Source organism: Neomonachus schauinslandi, chromosome 8 (assembly GCF_002201575.2).
Source record: "Neomonachus schauinslandi chromosome 8, ASM220157v2, whole genome shotgun sequence".
Lineage (NCBI taxonomy): Eukaryota > Metazoa > Chordata > Mammalia > Carnivora > Phocidae > Neomonachus > Neomonachus schauinslandi.
In genome coordinates, this window is record NC_058410.1 from 85,975,841 (window position 1) to 85,999,017 (window position 23,177).

General features: G+C 36.1%; 1 protein-coding gene across 1 annotated transcript in view; it reads right to left on the reverse strand.

Moving 5' to 3' along the window:
• Positions 1–22,594, reverse strand: part of COL19A1 (collagen type XIX alpha 1 chain) — a 313,602-nt gene extending 291,008 nt beyond the window's left edge. The window contains exons 1-3 of the mRNA XM_021692008.1: positions 22,504–22,594; positions 14,682–14,756; positions 13,800–13,899 (exon numbers count right to left, since the gene is read on the reverse strand). Of these exons, the coding sequence (XP_021547683.1) occupies positions 13,800–13,899; positions 14,682–14,756; positions 22,504–22,594 (266 nt within the window). The remainder of the gene's footprint in view (positions 1–13,799; positions 13,900–14,681; positions 14,757–22,503) is intronic.
• Positions 22,595–23,177: the final 583 nt, after the last annotated feature.

The window sequence follows — 23,177 nt, forward strand, 5'->3', positions numbered from 1 at the left end:
CCCCAGGAAGATTTCATCAAAAGTGTCCTTCAGGGCGCCTGGGTGGCTCAGTTGGTTAAGCGACTGCCTTCGGCTCAGGTCATGATCCTGGAGTCCCGGGATCGAGTCCCACATCGGGCTCCCTGCTCGGCGGGGGGTCTGCTTCTCCCTCTGACCCTCTTCCCTCTCTTGCTCTCTGTCTCTCATTCTCTCTCTCAAATAAATAAATAAAAAAAATCTTTAAAAAAAAAAAAGTGTCCTTCAGCAAAAGTCTTCCAGTGTTTGAAAATGTTTCAAATGAAGAAGCCACACATTAATAGTTTCCTGTAGTTCTATGGTCGTAAAGCTGAAGCGAACTTTTAGAGTGATTTAGATCAACCATCTCATTTCATAAATGAAAAATTAAAGCCACAAAGGTTAAATAATTGCCCCCACCATCACTCTGCCAGACAGGGGTCAGGATGGAACTTGAACTCGGGACTTCTAATTCCAAGGTCAGTTTTTTCCAGTATATCAAGTTGCTTGCATCCTCTGGGTTAAGAATAAAATTTCCCTCATCATTACTGCCCTGACTTAAAAGTAATGTTATGCAACTCTAGGGGAGGGAAAAAAACTACTTTTCTGAGTACTAGGTGAGATGGGGGAAGGGGAATATAAATATCAAATATTAGTATCAAGAAATGAATAGTTAAAATGTTTACAATCATGGTAATATTTAACAACAACAATAAATTATACTTGGCGCTCAGAGCAAAGCATTCATTATGACATTTGCATATTTTAGGTAACCAGTAACCATGAAGGGAAGATCATTACAGTTCCTTCCCTTAATCATACTTTGAGCACAGATCAGGATGTATTGAAACTACACAGTAATATCTTCAAAAGAGGGCTATGATCTGTTGGGTTTTAAGAAAGATATCCATGCTACAAAGGTGATAACCAGTCAGGAGTATTTTTTCTATATTCCTTAGAGATCATTTCTTAGAAAAATTAGGATTTATCACCAAGCATTTTTTTTTAAAAAATGAGTACAATTTTCAGGAAGTAGTAAAAATTATGAGAATAGCATATATACTAATTATTATGCAATGTGAAGAAAAGCATGAAGTGTTCTGATAAAAAGTGCCTTGGTGTTTATCCTATTGGTGAGAAAATATATTGGGATTTTAATACCTTAGGAAGAACATCAATAGAATGGTAACCTAACAAAGAAGACCAACAATTCCTTAAAAAGTGAAAATAATTATCATAAATGTGACTATTTCAAATGATTATGGAAGGAGAACCTTTAGCACTAATCCTATATTAATGCTTTCCTGGCATGGGGATGTGTAAGTGTAAGCTTCTATCCCATTCATCCCCTGAGGTGTGAAATCAATGTCAAACATAGCTATACACAAAGTTAACTTAATAAAGTTGAAGTCTGGTCTCTCAGGGACAGAAGGATGTCAGCCGACAGCCAGGAATGCCTGTCCAGTTAATGAGAAACCAGTAAGAACTACCTTAAATGGATAAACTGCTTTTTCATACTCCCTTCTAGATGGGGAGCACTGCAAGCATGAAAAATCACAAAACAAAAAATAATTCACTCTTTTAAAGTGTGTGCAAATACTTATTGATAAAGTTGTTTTATAGGGGGGAGATGGAATCAGGGAGTGGATCTCATTTATTTTCCATGACTAGGCCCTGGTGGTTTCTTGTCAAGAAAAATAAAGACCATAATGAAGCTCATAAATTTCTTTACATCTTTGTATATTAAGTAATTGGTAATTTCATTGTACAGCAAGTTCAAGTTGATGTATTTGTTCAGTATTCCTAGAAGGACCATAGTTTGTAATAGGGCAAGTGACATCTCTGTCTCATGTATAGAAAAAATAAAGGACAAAAACCAAACTGCAGAATAAAAGAGGATTAGTAAGAAAAAAACATGACTGCCAGTTTCTTTTTTGTTCTTTTACCTAACTAAATAATAAGGAATGTGAGGCAAGAAGTGAAAGGTAAAAAAAAAGGAGATGTAAAGAGTAAAAAGCTTTCATAATTTCAATGCTCATAAACTGAAAAGAGAACATAATTATTCTAGAGAAATTTCATTTTGTATATGGTGTTCCCAAAATCAAGCATGCTATATATTTGGATAGCAAAGTGTTTAAACAATTTAGTTACTAATTACAACAGTTCCAAAGGTAATTCTTCAACTAGCTCATAGCACAAGGCTTGAAGCAAAGCCCTTTTTTTAAAAGGGCTATTTTGGTAGGGATGAAGTGAGTTTTCCAGATCATATTTAGCAAGACCAACCTTTATTTACTTTTTTGCTATTAAAATGAAATGGCTAACTGGAAAAAAAATTTATTTTTAAATATCAAGAACTGGCTTCTAAATTAATGCTTCCATTCTAAATAAGCATGAGGAAGAGTTTATGAAGAACTTCCGTGTTTACAAGTATCAATGGGGCCTTTGACTTGCTGAATATCTTCCAGGAAGAGAAATATGATACAAGTTACATTTCCTGAGAGTGAAGTGAGAGATGCTTGGAGTTTATAGTAAGTCATTTCTTTCCCAGCTGACACCCACCATCACCTGTCATGTTACAAGCAATTTGGCTAGCAGGGCCTGGAAGGTTTGTCTGAAATGCCTTTGCCACAAGCTGGGTGGTGATTTTTGAGCTCCACAGACACAGACTCTGAAATCTTAGCCTTTTTGTGCTTGCTTACTAAGGGGATTCAGACAGATAGATTGTTAATGGGAAAACAAAGCTTGGATGACTCTCTGATAATCATATGTCTGTTATGATTAGCACTTGTTCATCCTGACATTGTAAATAACTTCCCATTGAAAACAAGCCCTTCTGCTATATGACACTCAGATAATGAAAATCAAGGATGGACCTCTCTAGGGCTGCTCTTCAGAAAGGCTTGGAAGGCTAATTTTTTCAGACGTCTCCACCCAAAAAAGAACATAAATCCTGGGTCAGACCCCATCCCGAAGTGGTCCTCTGAAAACTGAAGTGTCCTTCCTGAGTCTGGGGGCTTGCCTTCTGCCTCAGGATTTTTCGGACCTAACTGAAAGCTGTGATTTTCCAGGGGCATATATTCAGCTGTTTTTCTTTCTTTCTTTCTTTCTTTCTTTCTTTCTTTCTTTCTTTCTTTCTTTCTTTCTTTCTTTCTTTCTTTCTTCCTTTCTTTCTTCCTTCCTTCCTTCCTTCCTTCCTTCCTTCCTTCCTTCCTTCCTTCCTTTCTTTCTTCCTTCTTTCCTTCCTTCCTTCCTTCTTTCCTTCCTTCCTTCCTTCCTTCCTTCCTTCCTTCCTTCCTTCCTTCCTTCCTTCGTTTCCTAGAATGTAATGCTATTGCTCTCACACCTTCACTTTATTTTAAACAGTTTTATTGAGGTATAATTGATATACTGTGGCTTCTCTTAAGATCGTTGAAATCTTTCTCCTTTCACTTTATTTTTTATATAAAGTTCAAACCCCTTAGCCTTGCACATAAGTCCACTCAGAACAGCATCTTAGCCTCCATTTTCAGCCTCCTCCACCCCACAGATACTCTTGCCACCTGTGTTCACTACCACACAGGATTTCTCACCATTCTTCAAACTACCTTGACCTTTAAATGATACTCCAACTACCACACACTGGCCCCCTGGCTCACCTGGCAAATCTGTACTTACCCTTCAAGCCTCTACCTTACACATCCTCTGTGAAGCTTTCCCTAGTTCCTTCAAAATGGCTTTCTCTGTTCATCTCTTCATCTGTATACCTACATCTAAAGATTGCTACTATATTCCATAACAGCTAATTGTCAATATATCTATCTTCCCAGACATAAATAACTCAACACCAGGGACCATGTCTTTATTTATCTTTAAATCCTCAGTGCCTGTCATGTAGTGAGTCTTCCGTGTCATTTCGTAATCAAATGAAATACTTCGTTAGAATTTCTTCTTTCACGGCCATCAGAGCTGAACTGAGAAATAATAGGGACAGTATATTATAAAATATTTATTCTGTATACCTCATAAACAAAAGGAATTTTTAAAAAGATTTTATTTATTTATTTGACAGAGAGAGAGAGGGAGAGCACAAGCAGGGGGAGTGAGAGAGGGAGAAGCAAGTTCACCGCTGAGCAGGGAACCTGATGCGGGACTCAATCCCAGGACCCTGGGATCATGACCTGAGCTGAAGGCAGATGCCTAATCGACTGAGCCACCCAGGCACCCGCAAAGGGCATTTTATATTCTTTTTTTTTTTTTTAAAGATTTTATTTATTTATTTGTCAGAGAGACAGAACACAAGCAGGGGGAGAGGCAGGCAGAGGGAGAAGCAGGCTCCCCGCCGAGCAAGGAGCCCGATGTGGGACTCAATCCCAGGACCCTGGGATCATGACCTGAGCCGAAGGCAGCCGCTTAACCGACTGAGCCACCCAGGCGTCCCGGGCATTTTATATTCTTATCATGGGTAAATTAGAAGAGAGATAGAAATGTAAAGATAATAGGGAGGAATGCCTAGTCCATATCTTTTTGAGTGTCACAGAAAAAAGAATGCCAGGAGTTGACTGAATTACATTTGTTAAATACACTGTGCAGCCCTGTGCCTTGGGCATAGACTTGAGATCCAGGTGACAGTTAGAGGATCATTGAACTGATGCCTTCACCCTTCAGAGCGTAAACACACACCCCACTCATCTGTAAGCCACAGAGCAACTCTGGTACCCGAGGGCTGAGGATGAGCAGCCATGAATAGGAGTTGGCTAGGGCCCATGAAGGGGCATTTTCATGGAGAGGACTCCCAGTAAAAGCAAGGGTGACGTGCATAAACAAGGAGATTAGAATACATGGACAAGAGTGTACTTTCTTTTGAACATGAGCACATATGCAACACTCTTGGGGCTCCCAAAATAACAAGAGTTGTTTTTAAGAGGGGGCTGAGGTTCTACAGCTGTGCAGGTAGAAAGTAGGAATCATCACAATTTAGGCACTGATGTTAATATGACATCATTTGAACTTAATACTAATGAGACCTGGGAACATTTAGATTATCTGAGCCAGAATGAGATCAGCATTACATGAAAAGTACATTGAACCACTCAAAAAGAAGGAATTTTGCTTGCAGACATCAGGGAGGACTGTGTTTAGAAGGTAGGGTGTGTACTAAACTTTCTAGGATATATAAGATTCAAATCAGCAAAAATGATGGGCAGAAATATGACAGAGAGAAATGGGTACAGAAAGGCAGTGTAGAGAAATACTTAGGTCAGGGATATTCGAGACAGGACAGTGGTCACCAGCAACTTTGAAAGAAATTTCCACAGTGTTCAAGAAGCCCTGGTGAGATATAAGGGGGTTAAGGGATGTGTGAGGAAGTAAAAGTAGTCAGTAACATTATTCCTTTGGGAAGTTTGGGAGTAAAAAGGATTGTCAAAAGAAAATGTTTCTAGAACAGAAAGGGATTAAGTATATATTTGTAGACTAAGAGGCCAGGATACTGTGGAGAGGGACACTGAAAACAGAAGAGCGAAGGGGATCATGGGTGGATCTAGGTATTAGAGGAGGCTGGCAGGGAGAAGATTAAGAGCACAAGTGAAGGGGTTAAAACAGAAGGGTTGCCTCTAGAGAGGACAGCTGAGGCAGGGAAATTCTGAAGCAGAAAGAAGAAGCTGAGATGGGAGATGGTTCACATATGAGAAATACCTTTGCTGCAAAACATCTGGCCAATTCAATCTCATTTTCAACCAAACAGATAATTCTGCCCAGCACTACCATGCATGTCCATATTAATTGAAATTTTCACTGAACTTGTGATTGCTTCTAAATTACATGGATATAGCCATGGTGAGAGGAATTATTAATTATTCAAATATATTACTTTTAGCTTAAAATTATAAAAATTTCACCTAATCTGGAACACGTGTATTTTAGGAAATGTAAGTGTTAATTAAAATGAGGCAATGGACAAGGTATACCAAGTTTATGTGAGTCACATAAAATAACATAAGCACCTCTTGGCTACCCTGCATATTTTCTGATTACCCTTCATGGTTAAGTTGAAGGAATTGAAATGATAATAAATTAATAGTTTATTAGCTGACACTATTATTCTTCCTTGATTGACATACATTTCAAAGTTTATCATTGAAATTAAAATTGAATTTCACTATCTGATTCTGTGTCTGAGAATGGAGATTAGACTATCCAGTGCTATTTTACAAAACACAGAGTCTGATAAATCTACAAAAAACCTGTCAAGTTCTTAAAAAGTTATTCTTAAGCACTAGTATAACAAAACATCATGCATTACTATAGTCAATTCTCTGGCTAATTTATAAATTTAAGATCATGCTTAAATTTAAGTTTATAGCCATTATAGAAGCAATACATGTGCAACCACCTAAGGTTAATAATTAATTAATCCTCACAGCATTTTATGGGTCAAATAGGATTAATGATGACTTGAAGTAGGTGCCTTCTTTCTTTTCTATACTCTGAAAACCTGCAGTGCACACTCCACAGATATATACTTACAACTCCCACCCAAGCAAAAGCTCTGCCATCACTTACAAGATTTGATTTATTGAATAAAAAGATGAGTGAAGAGGGAAGAAAAATCAAATATATAATCTAACAGTAGATTAATCAATGCCTGTCAAGTTGGCCCAAGTAATTACCAAAACAGAACACCTTAATATTATTACTTTATGATGACATTTGCATTATTATGACTCCTAAGTAGTATATTTAACTGGCACCTCACTACTCTCAAGGTAACTGGCATAAGGACATTTTAAGATAAGATAATTTCATACAATTAGCCATAATAAAATGGGAAATAAGCCCTAAAGACATCCTGTATAACATGGCACCTATAGTCAATAACAAATATATATTGTACACTTAAAAATGTGTTCAGAGGGTAGATCGCATGTTAAATGTTCTTTCTGAAATAAAACAAATGAAATAAAATAAAACAAAAATAAAATAAAATAGGTATGAATATTGTAGAATCTCTACACATATGATCAATTACTGATACTCTACCATTCCCTAAACACTATTGAATTATATGAAATCTGAAGGACAAAAATCACAACTTCTTTAAATTTGATGATAATATTAAATGTTTCCAAAACTGGTAAATGGAAATACTAAACTAATAATATTTCATATTATATTACATTTTAGTAGCCATTTCTATACAAAGCAATTTGTTACCGGAATATATCAGCATTCCTAAATGTTTCAGAAAAAAATAACAGATTCTTGTGATTGGTTCTTGGGTTGGGGATGTAAATATTTCCATGCAGTCTTAAAATCTGCATGATCATTCTCTTAAAATTCTGTTCTATCTAATATATGTAATTTGGTTATATTGTATGAATTAAAGAATTCAGTAATTGTGAACCTATCAGGCTTTTCTTTTCATCTTAAGAATGTATGACTTATTTCAGAGGTACAGCTCTGAAACAAATAATACATTATATGTTAAAAAGAAGAAGAAGAAGATAGCAGGAGGGGAAGAATGAAGGGGGGGAAATCGGAGGGGGAGACTATGGACTCTGAAAAACAAACTGAGGGTTCTAGAGGTGAGGGGGGTGGGGGGATGGGTTAACCTGGTGATGGGTATTAAGGAGGGCACGTTCTGCATGGAGCACTGGGTGTTATATGCAAACAATGAATCCTGGAACACTACATCAAAAACTAATGATGTAATGCATGGTGATTAACATAACATAATAATAATAAAAAAGAATGTATGACTTAGGGACGCCTGAATGGCTCAGTTAGTTAAGTGTCTGCCTTAACTCAGGTCATGATCCCAGTGTCCTGGGATCGAGTCCCACATAGGGCTCCTTGCTCAGTAGGGAGCATGCTTCTCCCTCTGCCTGCTGCTCCCCCTGCTTGTGCTCTCTCTTTCTCTTTCTCTCTCTCTGACAAATAAATAAATAAATGAAATCCTTAAAAATATATTTAAAAAAAGAATGTATGACTTAATGATTCACCTCACATTTTTGGTGCGGCAAACTATAATTAAGGAAATACAGTGATAACATAAGAATTATGTGTAAGAGTCATTCAATCTCATATAAACAGCTGGACAACTTTTTAATTAAGTCACTTTTCCTTACATGGGAAACTTCTTCTCTACAAAATGATAGGATGGCCCATATGAAAACCCAAGGGATGCATAAATAGTCATTCTCTATAGTTTAATGGAATTGTGAAGTAATCCTCCTGAAATTAGAAGTTTCAGTAGTTCTAAACATCATTTTGAGCCACAGAATCTAACTGGGTTTTGAGAACTTGGAGAGGTCCCAAAGAACAATAAAAATGAAAGATGGGTTAGAAAACCAGCCCTTATGAGGGAAAGATTGAAAATCAGCCTTGTGTGGGATGCTAAAGAAAGTTTAGCCTTTCTAAGAGAAGGGGTGGTGGCACTGAGTCCCATGGCCGATGCTTGATGACAGAAGGCAACACATCTCAGTTTCTTTTTGGCCAAGTCAAGAGAGAAGTGCAGTTTTTCCTTGCATCATGTGTCTCTTCAGCAGGTTCCAGAAGGCAAGACTAGATCCACATTCTTTCACCATTGTAATCCCAGAGCCTAGTAAAGTGCCCAGTCCATAGTGAGCTCACTAAATGCTTACTGAATAAAAAGGGGGAGCTCTAGGGATGCCTGGGTGACTAGTCGGTTAAGCGTCTGCCTTCGGCTCAGGTCATGATCCCAGTGTCCGGGGATCGAGTCCCACATCTGGCTCCTTGCTCAGTGGGGAGCCTGCTTCTCCCTCTGTCTGCCTCTCTCTCTCTGACAAATAAATACATAAAATCTTTTTTAAAAATGGGGGAGCTCTATACTACCCTGCATTCACTACAGTGACTATTGAATGTTACCTCTTATTCACCCTTTCGCAGAACAGAAATATTTCAGGAACCCCTAATACTTATATAGTAAGCTACAGCTTTTATTTGTAATTGCTACAAGCCTTTAGTTGAAAAAAACAAAACTTAACGACAAAATCTTTAAATGATAATGTCTAATGCTACTGAAGACATTGGGTATTATACAGAATAGAAGGATAAAACAATGATGAAACATAATTAGAAGTATATATCCAGATGTCTAAAAATGAACTAGTAATTCCACTGTGAAAAATCAATCTTATGTAAATAATTCTAAACACTGAGAAAAACAATTTTCCTAGATGTTGTGGCATTATTTATAATGATAAAAATCTGGAAGTAATGTAAAGGTTCATGTAGAAAAGACCTGAGCATGGAGTGAGTCTTTCAACACTAGTACAGACAAGGTATAGATCATGCTACAATATGCAAAGCAGCTTTCCCCACATTTAAGATTATTTCCAAGGGAACTGTTAAGGTTCAGAGAACTTGAACAACTCCTAAAAAACACTACCCATCTTACAAATATATAATTTGGCATTTTCTACTTATGGAGGGTTATGATGTTTTTTAAAAATCATAAAATGCAAATGAAAATAGCTCCTACCAGCTCTTTTTTTCCCATGTAAAGCTGTGAAACTAAATAGCCCTTGCTTCCAGAAAGCAACAACTAATTTAATGAAAGAGAGAGAGAGAGAGAGAGAAGATTCCTCTTCACTGGAGATTTATTTATTTGCAACACAAGCTAAGGGGACCATATCTGTCAATTACGCCACTGTGTCTAGCTATACTATGCAAGCTCATAAAATCTTATTAAAGTTAATCTGTGTTGATTATCTTTGATTATCTTTTCACACATAGCCTCATTTCCCCTCACTCTTAGGAACTGTTTCAGTTGCAAAAGACACCAACTCACAGGAATCATCCTAAGTCAGAGAGACTACCGACTGGAAACACGTATAAGCTCTCCTGTCTTCCCTCTTTTTGCTAATGGGTCACAGCATTCTAATCTGCTGGACCTAATATGGCCTCAGAATCCTTCTCGAGCCACTAGCTATCAGTCACAGAACCTAAGAAATAAGGCTCTTTACTATCCTTGAATTCAATAATAAATCAAGGAAATTAACTTCCCTGCTACATTTGAAATCAAATGATTTCCCCATTGGCAAGTCAAAAAAGGGAGTGTTGCCCCTTCAGAATCAACAGTATACAGGAATTCAACATTTATCAGCTTTTCTAAAATATTCAACTACTAAGACATTTTTATTTTGTTATTTGAGACATTTTTATTTAAAACATGTTTCTATAGAAGCAACTAAAGAAAGATAAGAACTATACTATACCAAGAAAATAAGGAGCTCCATAGTATGTGCATGTTTTGTGTGCAAAACCTCACCACTTTGCCCTGATAATTGCCAAAACACAATTTAAAGATAATCAGAGTTATGATTATCTGGGATACAGCTCTCAATATATATAGAAATAATGAATTATTTCTTTTGCACAGACAGGGAAACTTGGAGATACAAGAAGCCAAGGAAATCTCCTCTAAAAGATAGTTCCAAAAAACTAGGTAGCATACCACCCAGAATCTTTTAATAAATACTTTCATTTGCTATTCCAAGGAAATGAAGAAATGGACACAAATATAAAATAAAACAAAACATATAAAGCCCCTCAGATGTTCCTTGAGCCAGTGTCACCTTTGAGTGTATAATAGTGTTTATCTGAAGGGCCCTTTCAAGAGTCGCCCTTGGGATTCCCATATTAAGCCAGGCTCAAGGCACTGAGGGTACCCAAAAGTATCTAACATGCTCTTTAAATCTCTCCCCTCATGAATTTCACCTGGAAGATGACAGAACTATAAAAATCATCTCAGGCACAGCAAGAATCCTCATTTTTCATACAAAATAGCATGTGCCTTTTCCCATACTGATTCTGCAAGGCAGCCTATTTACAAACACATAAATAGCTGCAACTTTACTCCAGTCTCATTGAAAAATCAAAATGGCATCATGCAAGAGAAGCATCCTACCATACTTGGCTCAATGAGTGAAATGTAAATGGAGATGAGCCAAGCTACTTGACACTGGCTAGTCAGCTTAACCAGATACCCTCCAGTTTCCTGTAGTAGAGGTACCAGGGTTCTGCTCTGCAGAGCCAGGGAATTTACTTACATTGATAGCCCAGGGATCATGCAATGATTTAGAGCTAAAGATTGGAAACTAAGTGTCAGGTTGTGGCTGATATCTATTCACACACATATTCAAAGGGGAATAGCATTGCCTAAATGTGACAGCAAGATTTCCAGGGTAACTACTTAAAATTTGCTAAATCTTCTTATATTCAGTTCCAGTGAATTTTAAAGTTTTCCCTCCAATCCTTTAGCCACATGGACAGAATTACAGGAGTTTAAATTGTCAGGAAGGGGGCGCCTGGGTGGCTCAGTTGGTTAAGCGACTGCCTTCGGCTCAGGTCATGATCCTGGAGTCCCTGGATCGAGTCCCTGGATCGAGTCCCTGGATCGAGTCCCTGGATCGAGTCCCACATCAGGCTCCCTGCTCGGCAGGGAGCCTGCTTCTCCTTCTGACCCTCCCCCCTCTCATGTGCTCTCTCTCTCTCTCATTCTGTCTCAAATAAATAAATAAAATCTTTAAAATAAAAAAATAAAAAAAATAAATAAATTGTCAGGAAGAAGGCAGGAAAGAAAATGCACCTTAATTTTTGGAACAGAATTTGTTGCCGTTCTTAAATTCTTTAATTAAAGTTATCTACTACTAGTTAAAAAACATCTAAATCTCTCTATATAAGAGATACATATTGACTTTTCTTTACCGGATATGAATAGCCAAACACAGACCTGTTGTACGCTGAGGGTTTAATGCCTACGTATGAAGACGCCTAAAGGTTGCCCACAGCAGCACAGACCTGTACAGCCCTATCTGCTGAAATGCCCCACCTGATGATCACCCATCCTAGCCCCAAGAGCAGATGACTCTCTTCCTTAACACTCTTATTTCTTACCAATTAATGGGCAGTTTACTTTTAAGGAACCACATCATTAAACTAAATGCATCTAAAGTATCACAAAATAGAAGGTTTAAAAGAAAGTTTTCTCAGGGAAAAAGTGAGTGAGGGAGCTAGTTTACACAGAGCATCTGAGGATAGGCAACAAGATGACTAATGCTATTTCCCTTTGAGAATTCAAATGCGAAAATTCTCAACAACCCTGTCTGGTAACCTAAATATTAGGCTCCTCAACAAGAAGTGAAAACATCCATATATGCTTTCACACAAAAACATCTGTGTTGGGTATTAAACCAGAGTTTTAATGCTTTTTCACTGCAGTGTATTCATAAACTGGAATGTTCATCTTGGACTCAAAGACCAAATATCATGACCATATATGTTCTATCTGCCTTTTGGATGACTCAAGCTTTCTGAATTACTCTGTAACCATCCTCCAATCACATGTAGACCATAGGGGGAAGTATTATTGTCCTGTATAGTTGCTGACCAATGTCAGTATTTAATGGCACATGATACTTTTTTTTTTTTAATCTCAGGCTTATCAGTAGAAAATGAATAGTAAAGATAACAAAGGAAAACTCAGGTAACTCAATTTTGAAATGCAATGTGTATCAAGACCATCTTATAGTCACATTATCATCTTATGTTACTATGTGTTCTACACAATATAGAAGAGGAATACCTAAGGGCTATGTTCTTTTGTTTTAATTTATCATGAAGCATAATAAATGTAGAAATGATTACAATAAATACCAGTCTTTTGTCTCTAACTCTACATTGTGTCTTATGTTTTAAAGTTCACATTTGAAAATCTTACTTTGGTTATACCTATTTTAAACATAAATAATACTTATTCAAAATGGATTTAATTCTTCATATCAGTGAGATCATATGACACATGTCTTTGATTGATTTATTTCACTTAGCATAATACCTTCTAGTGAGGAATTCTTTTTTTTTTTTAAAGATTTTATTTATTTATTTGACAGAGAGAGACACAGCGGGAGAAGGAACACAAGCAGGGGGAGTGGGAGAGGGAGAAGCAGGCTTCCTGCGGAGCAGAGAGCCCGATGCGGGGCTCGATTCCAGGACCCTGGGATCATGACCTGAGCCGAAGGCAGACGCTTAACGACTGAGCCACCCAGGCGCCCCTCTAGTGAGGAATTCTTAATCTCAGGAAACAAACTGAGGGTTGCTGGAGTGGTGGGTGGTGGGAGGCATGGGGTGGCTGGGTGATAGACATTGGGGAGGGTATGTGCTATGGTGAGCGCTGTGAAGTGTGCAAGACTGTTGAATCACAGATCTGTACCTCTGAAGAAAACAATACATTATATGTTAAAAAAAAGAAGAGGAGGATAGCAGGAGGGGAAGAATGAAGGGGGGGAAATTGGAGGGGGAGATGAACCATGAGAGACTATGGACTCTGAGAAAAAACTGAGGGTTCTAGAGAGGAGGGCGGTGGGGGGATGGGTTAGCCTGGTGATGGGTATTAAAGAGGGCACGTATTGAATGGAGCAATGGGTGTTATACGCAAACAATGAATCATGGAACACTACATCAAAAACTAATGATGTAATGTATGGTGATTAACATAACATAATAAAATAAAATTTAAAAAAATGGATTTAATTACTATTGTGCAAAGATTACACCTGTATCTGTATTGGTGAATGGCATTTATACCATAGAATGAGATCAGATTGCAAAGATTATTAAAAACAACAAATATAAAAACAACTCACTTACCACAGCATTCAAGTAAGTACAATACTATTGAGAATTTTTATTCTCAATTTTTATTTTTTATTTTTATTTTTTAAACAAATTATTTGGAATTTCCTTAGAAAATAGTTTGTATAGTATTATTAAAATGTAAAGAAAAGAAAAATGATTTTACTTACATGGTATCTCTAATAAGAAATGCACTTCCCAATTTGAAACAGGTTTTATCACCTTCACAAAATGCACGTCTCAGAGAAAAGCTCTCTCCTAGGTCAAAACCTATAAAATGTGACAAATGATTTAGTCCAGTAGTTTTGTTAAATTTAGGAAACCCACAAAGATACTGATATCTTTAAATAGGACTTTTTTTGTTGTCCTTACTTGATTTCAATTTTCTCCTTTTAGTATGTATACAGGAGGATGAAATATGTTTCAAAAGACTCAAATATTAATTTTCTTTGACCTAGCAATTATCCTAAGAAAATAATCAGAGCAGCTCATTGTAGCATTTCTGATGTTTAAAGACAGAAAAACAGTTAAGTAAAAAATATGACAGCAATTGAATTGAAATTTAAGCAGTCTTGTTTTAAAAAAAATCATGCCTTAGAAGAATATATATTGACGTGAGGCAATGCTTTGATTTCAAATTCAATATATGTATTAATGATTACATGTATGTGTGTGAGAGAGGAAGAGAGGGAGGAGAAAGGAAGACAGAGAAAGAAAGAGGAATGGTACACCAAAATGGGACTCCTGGCTATCTTTGGGTAGTGAGTACTTTCTCATAAATTTCCTTTTCTTTTTTCAAAATTTCTACAATGGATACAACACTTCTATAATTTTAAATAACTTTTTTTTCCTCCAAGAGGCTGAGCTGTTCTTAGTTAATATAGTACTCTGCTCTTAACACTTTTTTCCACATCATTTATCTTCTTTCTTTTTAATTTCTCATATTGATGTTATCATCTTAAATTACAATGTCAAAAAATCACTTACAATATAATACACATATGGTTAAAATTTCATACAAACACTTCTTTGCAAAGGATTATAATGCTTACCTGAAACTTCAAGCTTATCTCTGTTGTCCTGGGTAAACTGATGTCCCTCTGTTCTCAGTAAAGGACACTGTCTTTCTATTTAAAAAAATTGAAAATTGAAGATGTGCACTGCATTTTTAATCTATTTTTTCAAATAAGTTTGAATCAGACAATACAATTAGAAACTTAAGATAAAATGAAAATAATAAACCATTTTACTAAATTTGTATAGATCAAGGATAAGAATATTACCCACCTCAGAGTATGTTTGTGAGGATTACATATGCCTGGTACAGAGTCAACACTTGTGTTAGCTATAATTATTATTATTATTACAATATTACTCTTTCTAATTGTTGCTATACATTTTTGAAATTAGAAAATTATCTAGCTTTAACATCATTAAATTTTTATATTCAAAATATGTTCTAATATTAAAACAAATGAACTAATACTATATTTGAACACAGATTTGATTAAGGTTTTCTTGCCAGATGATATTAAACTTTAGATTGGAAGAGGACTGCTGTGGACTGAATGTGTCCCCCCAAAGTTCATATGTTGGAGCTTTGATCCCCAATGCGATGGTATTTGTAGGTGGGGCCTTTGGGAGGTAATTAGGTTTGGATGAGGACATACAAGTGGAGCCTTCCTGATGGGACTGGTGTCCTTACAGGGGGATGGAGAAACAGGAGCTCCTCCACTCCCTACCATATAAGGAATCCAGGAGGAGAGCCCTCACCAGAACCTGGCTATGCTGAAACCCTGATCTCAAGCTTCCTTGCCTCCAGAACAAATGTATCATGAACTTCAGGGGTGGTGACAGGGCATCATCTAAATATACGTAACTAGAAAAATTAATCAGATTCTAATAGCATTGCCACTTAATCATACTTAAAAGTTGTAATATACATATGTGAAATTGTAGTACTGAATAATTTTAGAGATTACTTAGCTACTTTGGAAATTCCTATCTCAGAGATCTTAACAGGACTGCAAGTCTGAAATGATAGTAAAATTGGATATTTTGTAAACATTACCAAATTTTTACCCAAAATCATAGTCATTTTTATAAAAACCAAGCATCTCATCAAGATCACTGTATTGAAAATTAGAGAACACTGCCAAGGGAGATTAAAGTCCTAAATAGCTGAAGGGATAAACCAAGTATTTACACTGGAAAACTCAATATTGTTAAGACATCAATTCTCATTTTATCCCTAGATTCAGTACAATTCCAATTAAAATCCCAACAGCGTATGGGAAACTGACAAGCTGATTCTCGAATTTATATGGAACTCTAAAAAACTAGAATAGTAAAGGCAAAAACGAAGACAGGCTTCACTACACTACCAGATACCAGAAATTTTTATAATGTGGGATTAGCGCACATATAAAGAGGTCAATGGAACAGAGTAGAAAGTCCAAAATCAGATCTGTGCATATGTGGTCCTCTTATTTACCACAAAGGAGCCACTGTAATTCAGTGGGAAAAGGATGGTCTTTCCAGTAAATGTTTGTGGGTGAACTGGATCTCCACACAGGAAAACACTGAGCCTTGACTCTTACCTCACACCATGCAGAGAAATAAATTAGAGATGGTACCAAACCTAACTGTGAAGATAAAACAATAAAGGACTACAGAAAAACATAAGATCTTCATGAACTTGAGGAAGCAAAGATTTCTTAAAGGGACACAGAAAGCACCAATTACAAAAAACCGATAAACCAGACTTCATTAAAATTAAAACACTTATAAATCAAAGGACAATATTAAAAGAATGAAAAAGAGCCATAGACTATTGTAATACATATATCTGATCATGTATCATATCCAGAATATACAAAGAACTCTCACAAATTAGAAAGAAAAATATTGAAAGTTCTATTTGAAAATGAACAAAATATTTAAGCACTTCACAAAAGTGAAGATCCAAATTGCCAACCCACATGTGAAAAGGTATTCAACATCATTAGTAATCAAGGAAATGCAAAGTCAAACCACAATGAGATACTTCTAAATGACTAAAACTTAAAAAACCGACAGCACCAAGTTTTGATGAGAATGTGGAGCAAGAGAACTCTCCCACATTGCTTGTAGGAGTGGGAATCAGTGCAACCACTTTAGAAAACTGACAGTGTTTACTAAAGCTAAATATACATGAACTCTATGGCTTGGAAATTCAACAGCCCAAGAAAAATGAGCACCAAAAAAATGAGTGTAAATAACCCTTTTAGAAGAGAATATTCATTGTAGCATTATTGATAATAGTATAAAACTGGAAACAATCCAAATGTTCACTGACAAAAGAATAAATGAATAAATTGTGGTATATACAATGAAAAATTGTACAATAAAAAAGAATAAAGTTCTGACACATGCAACAACCTCAATATCACAGATACATTATTAAATAGAAAGAATACCATTCCCAAAAGAATACAGACTGCATAATCTCATTTATATGAAATTCAAAAGACTGTACAACTAAATTACGTCAAGGTATGGGTTACCTTGGTGGGACGTCAACTGAAAGCAGATACAGGAAAGCCTTCTGGGGTTCTGGAAATGTTCTATAATTTGATCTGAGTGGTAGTTACCCAGATGTATAAATGTATATGTAAAAATTCATTACACTGAGCATCTAAGATTTATTGACCCTTAGTGTGTACCTCAACATGAAGAAAACAGCATATCTGTAAGAAAACAAGCTAAAAATCATTCTTGCAAAACAAAACAACTGAAATTCTGATCAAATTTTTACAATGACTTTGAATGACTATATGATGGTAATAAACAAGATTAAATTCTCCACGACATATGTAGGGAAAGCCCAACAAATGTCTGACAAAACAAATCTCAAGACAGTGGAAAGGGAGTTCCTACGAAGATGCTTTCATCATGAGGGGAAGGTATGCTGGCCTACCACCAAGCTGGAAACAGTATATGTCTTATTTTTAAATTCTTCCAAAGACTTAATGAATATATGATGACGTCAAAGTAATAACCCTGTCACTTTGAAATGAACAGAATTCAACATTTCCAGCAATGTTCATGAAAGTAATTCCCCACTTAAGTCTTTAGTTTATGAAAATCAAATATAGCTTCACATATTTAGAACATGTGCTTTATTGTGAAAATCTGAACAAAACAAAGGAAAACTAAACATTAATTATTTGGGGGTAAGATTCAAGGTACAATAATAATCTGAATGCATGAATCTTAGAGATCCATCACATACAAATGGCAAGGCAGTAGATGCGGCTATCACAAGTTGGATGTGTTAACTTCTATAAATATTGACACATAGATTTTAATATAAAATAAAGTACAGTTTTTGAGTAAATGTGCATGTACCTTGAAGAACTACTGATAAGATCCAAATATCCTATCAGGTAGACAGAGGAGAATCACTGCTGCAGTGAAACTCCCAAGGTTCTCTGGAATATTTCAAAAGTAATTACTAAAATTTCACCACAAAAGATGTACTACTTGGGGACCCTTAATCGACAGACCTTTTGAAAAGCAAATGCAAAGGTTTCTGACAAATTCCTGCTAAGATGTTGTCGGTGATTGTCAGACCCACTTTCCTCTTGACCTGTTTTGAAGGACCTGGGCAGCTCACCAGATTGGAAGGTTGCTGAAAGGAGGGCAGCTAGGTCCAATTTGGGTAGATTATGGGTGTGGACCGCAACTCGGGGCTCGAACCCATGACTGTGGATCAAGACCTGAGATGAGACCAAGAGTCAGACGCTTAACCAACTGAGCCACCCAGGCACCCCCATCACTCTTCTTTTCTAACATCCATTAAGGAAAATTATTTTCCTTACTGTTAGTGACAAAACCCATAATACGGCATTTGCTTCAAGATTAGAATCGGGAAGGTGAAGCGTAGCAATTTCCCACAGATGCAGTACTGGTCTGTTTTCGTAAACAGAGCAAAGAAGAAACTTTAGGTGTTTCACATTTCTTTTAAAAAAAGGCTAAAACAGACTCTCTGTTGGGCTGAGGGGGAAGCAGGCCTTTTTATGTTATTGTTCCTGGTTCCCTGCAGGCCTCCTGTATATTTCGTACTTGGATAACACCTCTGATAAAGGATTATAGAGTATCCTGGGCGAGGAGAAAAACATTGGTTAACAAATATAGGTAAAGGTCATCATGCCAAAATATAATAAAAATAATATGGAAAAGTGACCAAGAAAAAAAAAAAAGAAATGAGAACGCAGCTATTTTAACAAAAAAGTCACAAAAGGTCACAAAATCCTCACAGCTTCTTGCGGGTTTGTTGTCATTGTTTTAATACCAAGCTATTCCTCCAAAGAATACCTGGTTAGGAGCTATAATTTTTATTTAATAATTGTGGAACTTTCCTCCACTTCAAAAATTTAGGAGTTACAAAGTATATTTGTCAGTTATATGGTACCATATTGAACATGAGGAATTCTTAAAAACACAAAATAAAATTCTCTATATGATAGCATACTTCCTACTCTGAGTTTAAGAGTGCAGTGTGTACACAGTCAGTTAATTAAAGCCAAATTTCAGAGTAACAGTTTTTCCTTGTAATTTACAGAAAACTAGTTTTAAAAGGTATATGCACATGGTCTAGGGTCTAAGTTTATAATCAATTCCATCTAGACACTTAACCTGATGTTTTACCATAAGAAAAAGAAATGGCATTCTATTATCTCTCCTTTTATCAAGACTGGTTTTTTGTTTTTTAGATGGGGGAGGGGGAGCAGGCCAGAGGGAGAGGGAGACAGAGAACTTCAAGCAGGCTCCACACCCAGCACAGAGCCTGATGAGGGGCTCCACCTCATAACCTGAGATCATGACCTGAGCCAAAATGAATGTGTCAGAGTTTAACCTACTGAGCTACCCAGGAGCCCCTGGGTGGGAGGAGGATTTGCTGCTTTTCCTTACTCTGGTTTGCTGTTTTTATTATTTTTCATGGTAACTCAGTACTTTGGCCTTAGACCAGATTTAGTAAAGTAGAACAAAAAGAGGAACCTTTAATTTTTCAACATATAAACTTCTATCATAACAGAAAGTTTTAAGAAACAGATTAAAACAAGTTTTAAGATCTGCATAATGTATATTTTTAATATGGTTCTCTTCCCCACCCTCTTTTGACAACTGAGCTGAACTGCCACATTCAAATTGATTATCTGCAATATGAAAATATATAAATATGCCTTAACTCATAATCTCAACATAATAGTAAAACTGATAAGACTAAGAAATAACTGAATTCTTAATAGCTTCAAGATTTTAAAATTCAAGTTGTATTGAATCTTTCCGTATTACTCTTGAATTCCGTCCCAACTGGAACAACATCCCAAGTATCATTAAGCATACCATAGAGTTAAAATAAAGCAATTAGAAGGCTCAATTTACCTTCGTATATTTAGGTTTAACAGTAGACTGCTGACAATTTCACAGACTCCAGAGTTGAAACCCTAGCCTCTCCCTCAGATTTGTTATATCTTATTTTTAGATGTAATCACTTCCCTCCGGTAAATGGTTAGTGACCACACACGCAGGTCTGCACATGAGGAAACTAAAAAGGGAACCTTGCACTGTGAATCAGAGACACAAGACACAAGAAGAGCTCCCTGTCAGGCCATGCCCAGCGTGTCATATTCTTCAATAATCCCTTGGCAGTGCTGTGCTGACATTTTCAATTAATGCGAACGATACCTGAAGTTAAGCAATTTCCATGGCACGTTCAGTACGTGTTGCTTCAGGAACACTCTCTCAAACGGCCTGATAAAAATCAACTCTTCATTTTTGTCTGTATTAATTTCCCTCAGTGCTTCATATTATGTGAATCTTGTTAGAGTTCAGATTAATTTTGAATTCATACTTCTTAGAAAAATCTTTTAGAAAGATCAATTTGGGACAGTTAATTGGACCAGAATATATGCATTTCAGGAGTCCTACATACAATATAACCTGATTAAAGAATTGAAATACCAAAGCTGCAAAAGCAAAACATCCTGGGGAATCCCAAAATGGGGAAGTTTTAGTCACACAAGATGATTAAGTTCTAGAGATCTGCTGTGCAACATTGTGCCTATAGTCAACAATACTGAATTACACACTTAGATATTTCTTAAGATGGTAGATCTAATGTTAAGTGTTCCTACCACAATTTTTTTCAAAAGAGTTACTAGAGGCAAAAATAACATAAAATAAAATAAGATAAAACAAAGGGAATCTGGTAGCATAAGATGCAAGATAACCAAGAAGGAAAAGGAAAAAAAGAAGAAAAAAATGTCAATTAATTATTCCAAAAGTGAGTGTTTCTCCCAGTGTCTTCGTCAGACACATTGCATTAGATTCACCTGGGGAGCTTGTTAAAAATGTAAATTGCTGAAGCCCACCCCAGCCTATCCTGCATAATGACAATCTCAGAGTGGGATTTAGGAATCAATACCCCAGATGATTTCTGCTCAAACTAAAATTGGAATTACATTTATTGTAGATCCTTCAAACATTATTAAGAACATTTATTATACACTAGCACGTCCCTAGGAACTGTGTCCTGCTCAACCAAAGATTCATTTTCCTTTCTAACCAAAGAAGTCCTATCCTCTCTGTGTAAATTGCAAATCCCATTACCTACTAGTGTTCTTAAAAGGAGGAAACATAAAGAAATTAAGAGCTCAACATTATCAGAATGAACTCTCCTTGACCTATGGACTTTCTTTTGTCATGAGTCAATGCTGATTTATTTCTCACTGAAGAAAGAGTTTCCCCCCAAAAATATGACAGCCTCAGGATATCATTGATACAGCGGTAGAATATTCAAACTTTCATGTGGATTATTAGGAAATGCACCTCCTGCCAAATTAATATAAAAGTCATAAAGACATAACGCTGAGAGACTAAGACTTGTTATATCTTTATAAGAGACTGTTTTGATTCTATGTGTGCTTCAAACTCAAAAGTCTCTACCAGGCTGTGTTTATACCTGCCTAGCAAAACTTATTAAAGATATATTCAAAAGAATAAGCACAATAAGACTCAGAGTTTCAGAATACATCATCATATGTGACCATCATCAGAACATATCTTATGTGATCCTTTGCATAGGAGAGTTGAAGTTTCTCTTTGCTTAGCAAATGTCTTCTCCAGTGTGTCTAGTTTGACTTAGAAGTACATCTAGATCAGTAATTTACAACTCAAAGTTCAAGAAAAGTTTTCCAAATTAGCCACATAATCATTTTTAAAAACCAGAGGTGAGAGTAAATGTTTCAAACTGCCTTCAAGCCATTTGGAAACATTTGTGAAGTTGATAATTAAACAATTGCAAATAAATATTATCTATTTAGTGCAAAAAAGTGCTCTAACAACTGTTAATCTTTTGTTCATTTCATCTGAGATACTATAGAACTTACATATAATTAAACTACGTTTCTTTTTATATCTCCTATTCTGTTTTTTGCTTTTCCCTAATTAAGATTAGGTATGTTCCTGGTTAAACCTAATTAGCAATAGACTTATGTACTTCTAATTTGAATAACTTATAACAGAGGGGAAAAGGAGAAAAATACACACAGAGAATTATCCACACAAATTTATATTTATAAACATCAATGAGAGAAAAGAAAGTCTATTTAGACTGATATATATATATGGGGAAAATGAGGTAATTTTAGAAATTCTCAATGTGCAACATGAAAGGTCAATGGGGAAAAACAATGAATTATTTATTTTGTACTAGTAGATTTAATCTATGGCCTCCTCAACCCCAACAACTTATTTTAATGATTTTAAAAATAACCGAAAGGCTATAAATAACATTTAGTGACTGGACAAAAGAGGCGGTCTGGATACCTGACTTGTCCCTGACCGTCACGGAAATGGAAGCCGGAAGCAGAAGCACTGCCACCCAGAGCCAGAGTTTCCAAGAGCCAGCATGCCTCATTGTGCCTCGAAACCATGTGAACAAGTGGCCACAGATCTGCAACAAAACAAAATATTGGAACTGAGCTTCTTGTATACGGTTCCTTTCATCAGGATCTCTAGAAAACCCTCATCACCAAAGAGAACACAATAGATTTTTACAATATATATAATTATATAATTGGACATACGATTATATATGTAATGATACATAATAACACAATATATACCTTAATGTGTATGAAAAAGCTCCAAAAATATTTTCTGATTAGTTCCTAATTATCAGTGTCCACAAAGCCTCTTATGCCTTAAATTTTCTCTTCCTAACATGTGTTTTTTAAAGCTATACCACTTAAAATTATTTTTGTGTGTATATATATATATATATATATATATATATATATATATATATATATTTCTAAATGCTGGTAAAACACACCTAACATAAAATCTACGATCTTTTTCAGTGGCATTAAGTACCTTCATATTATTGTGTGATCATCACTACCATCCATAACTTCTCATCTTGCAAAACTGAGATTCTGTAACTATTAAACACTAATTTCCCATTTCTCCCTCCCCCAACCCCTGGAAACCACCACTTT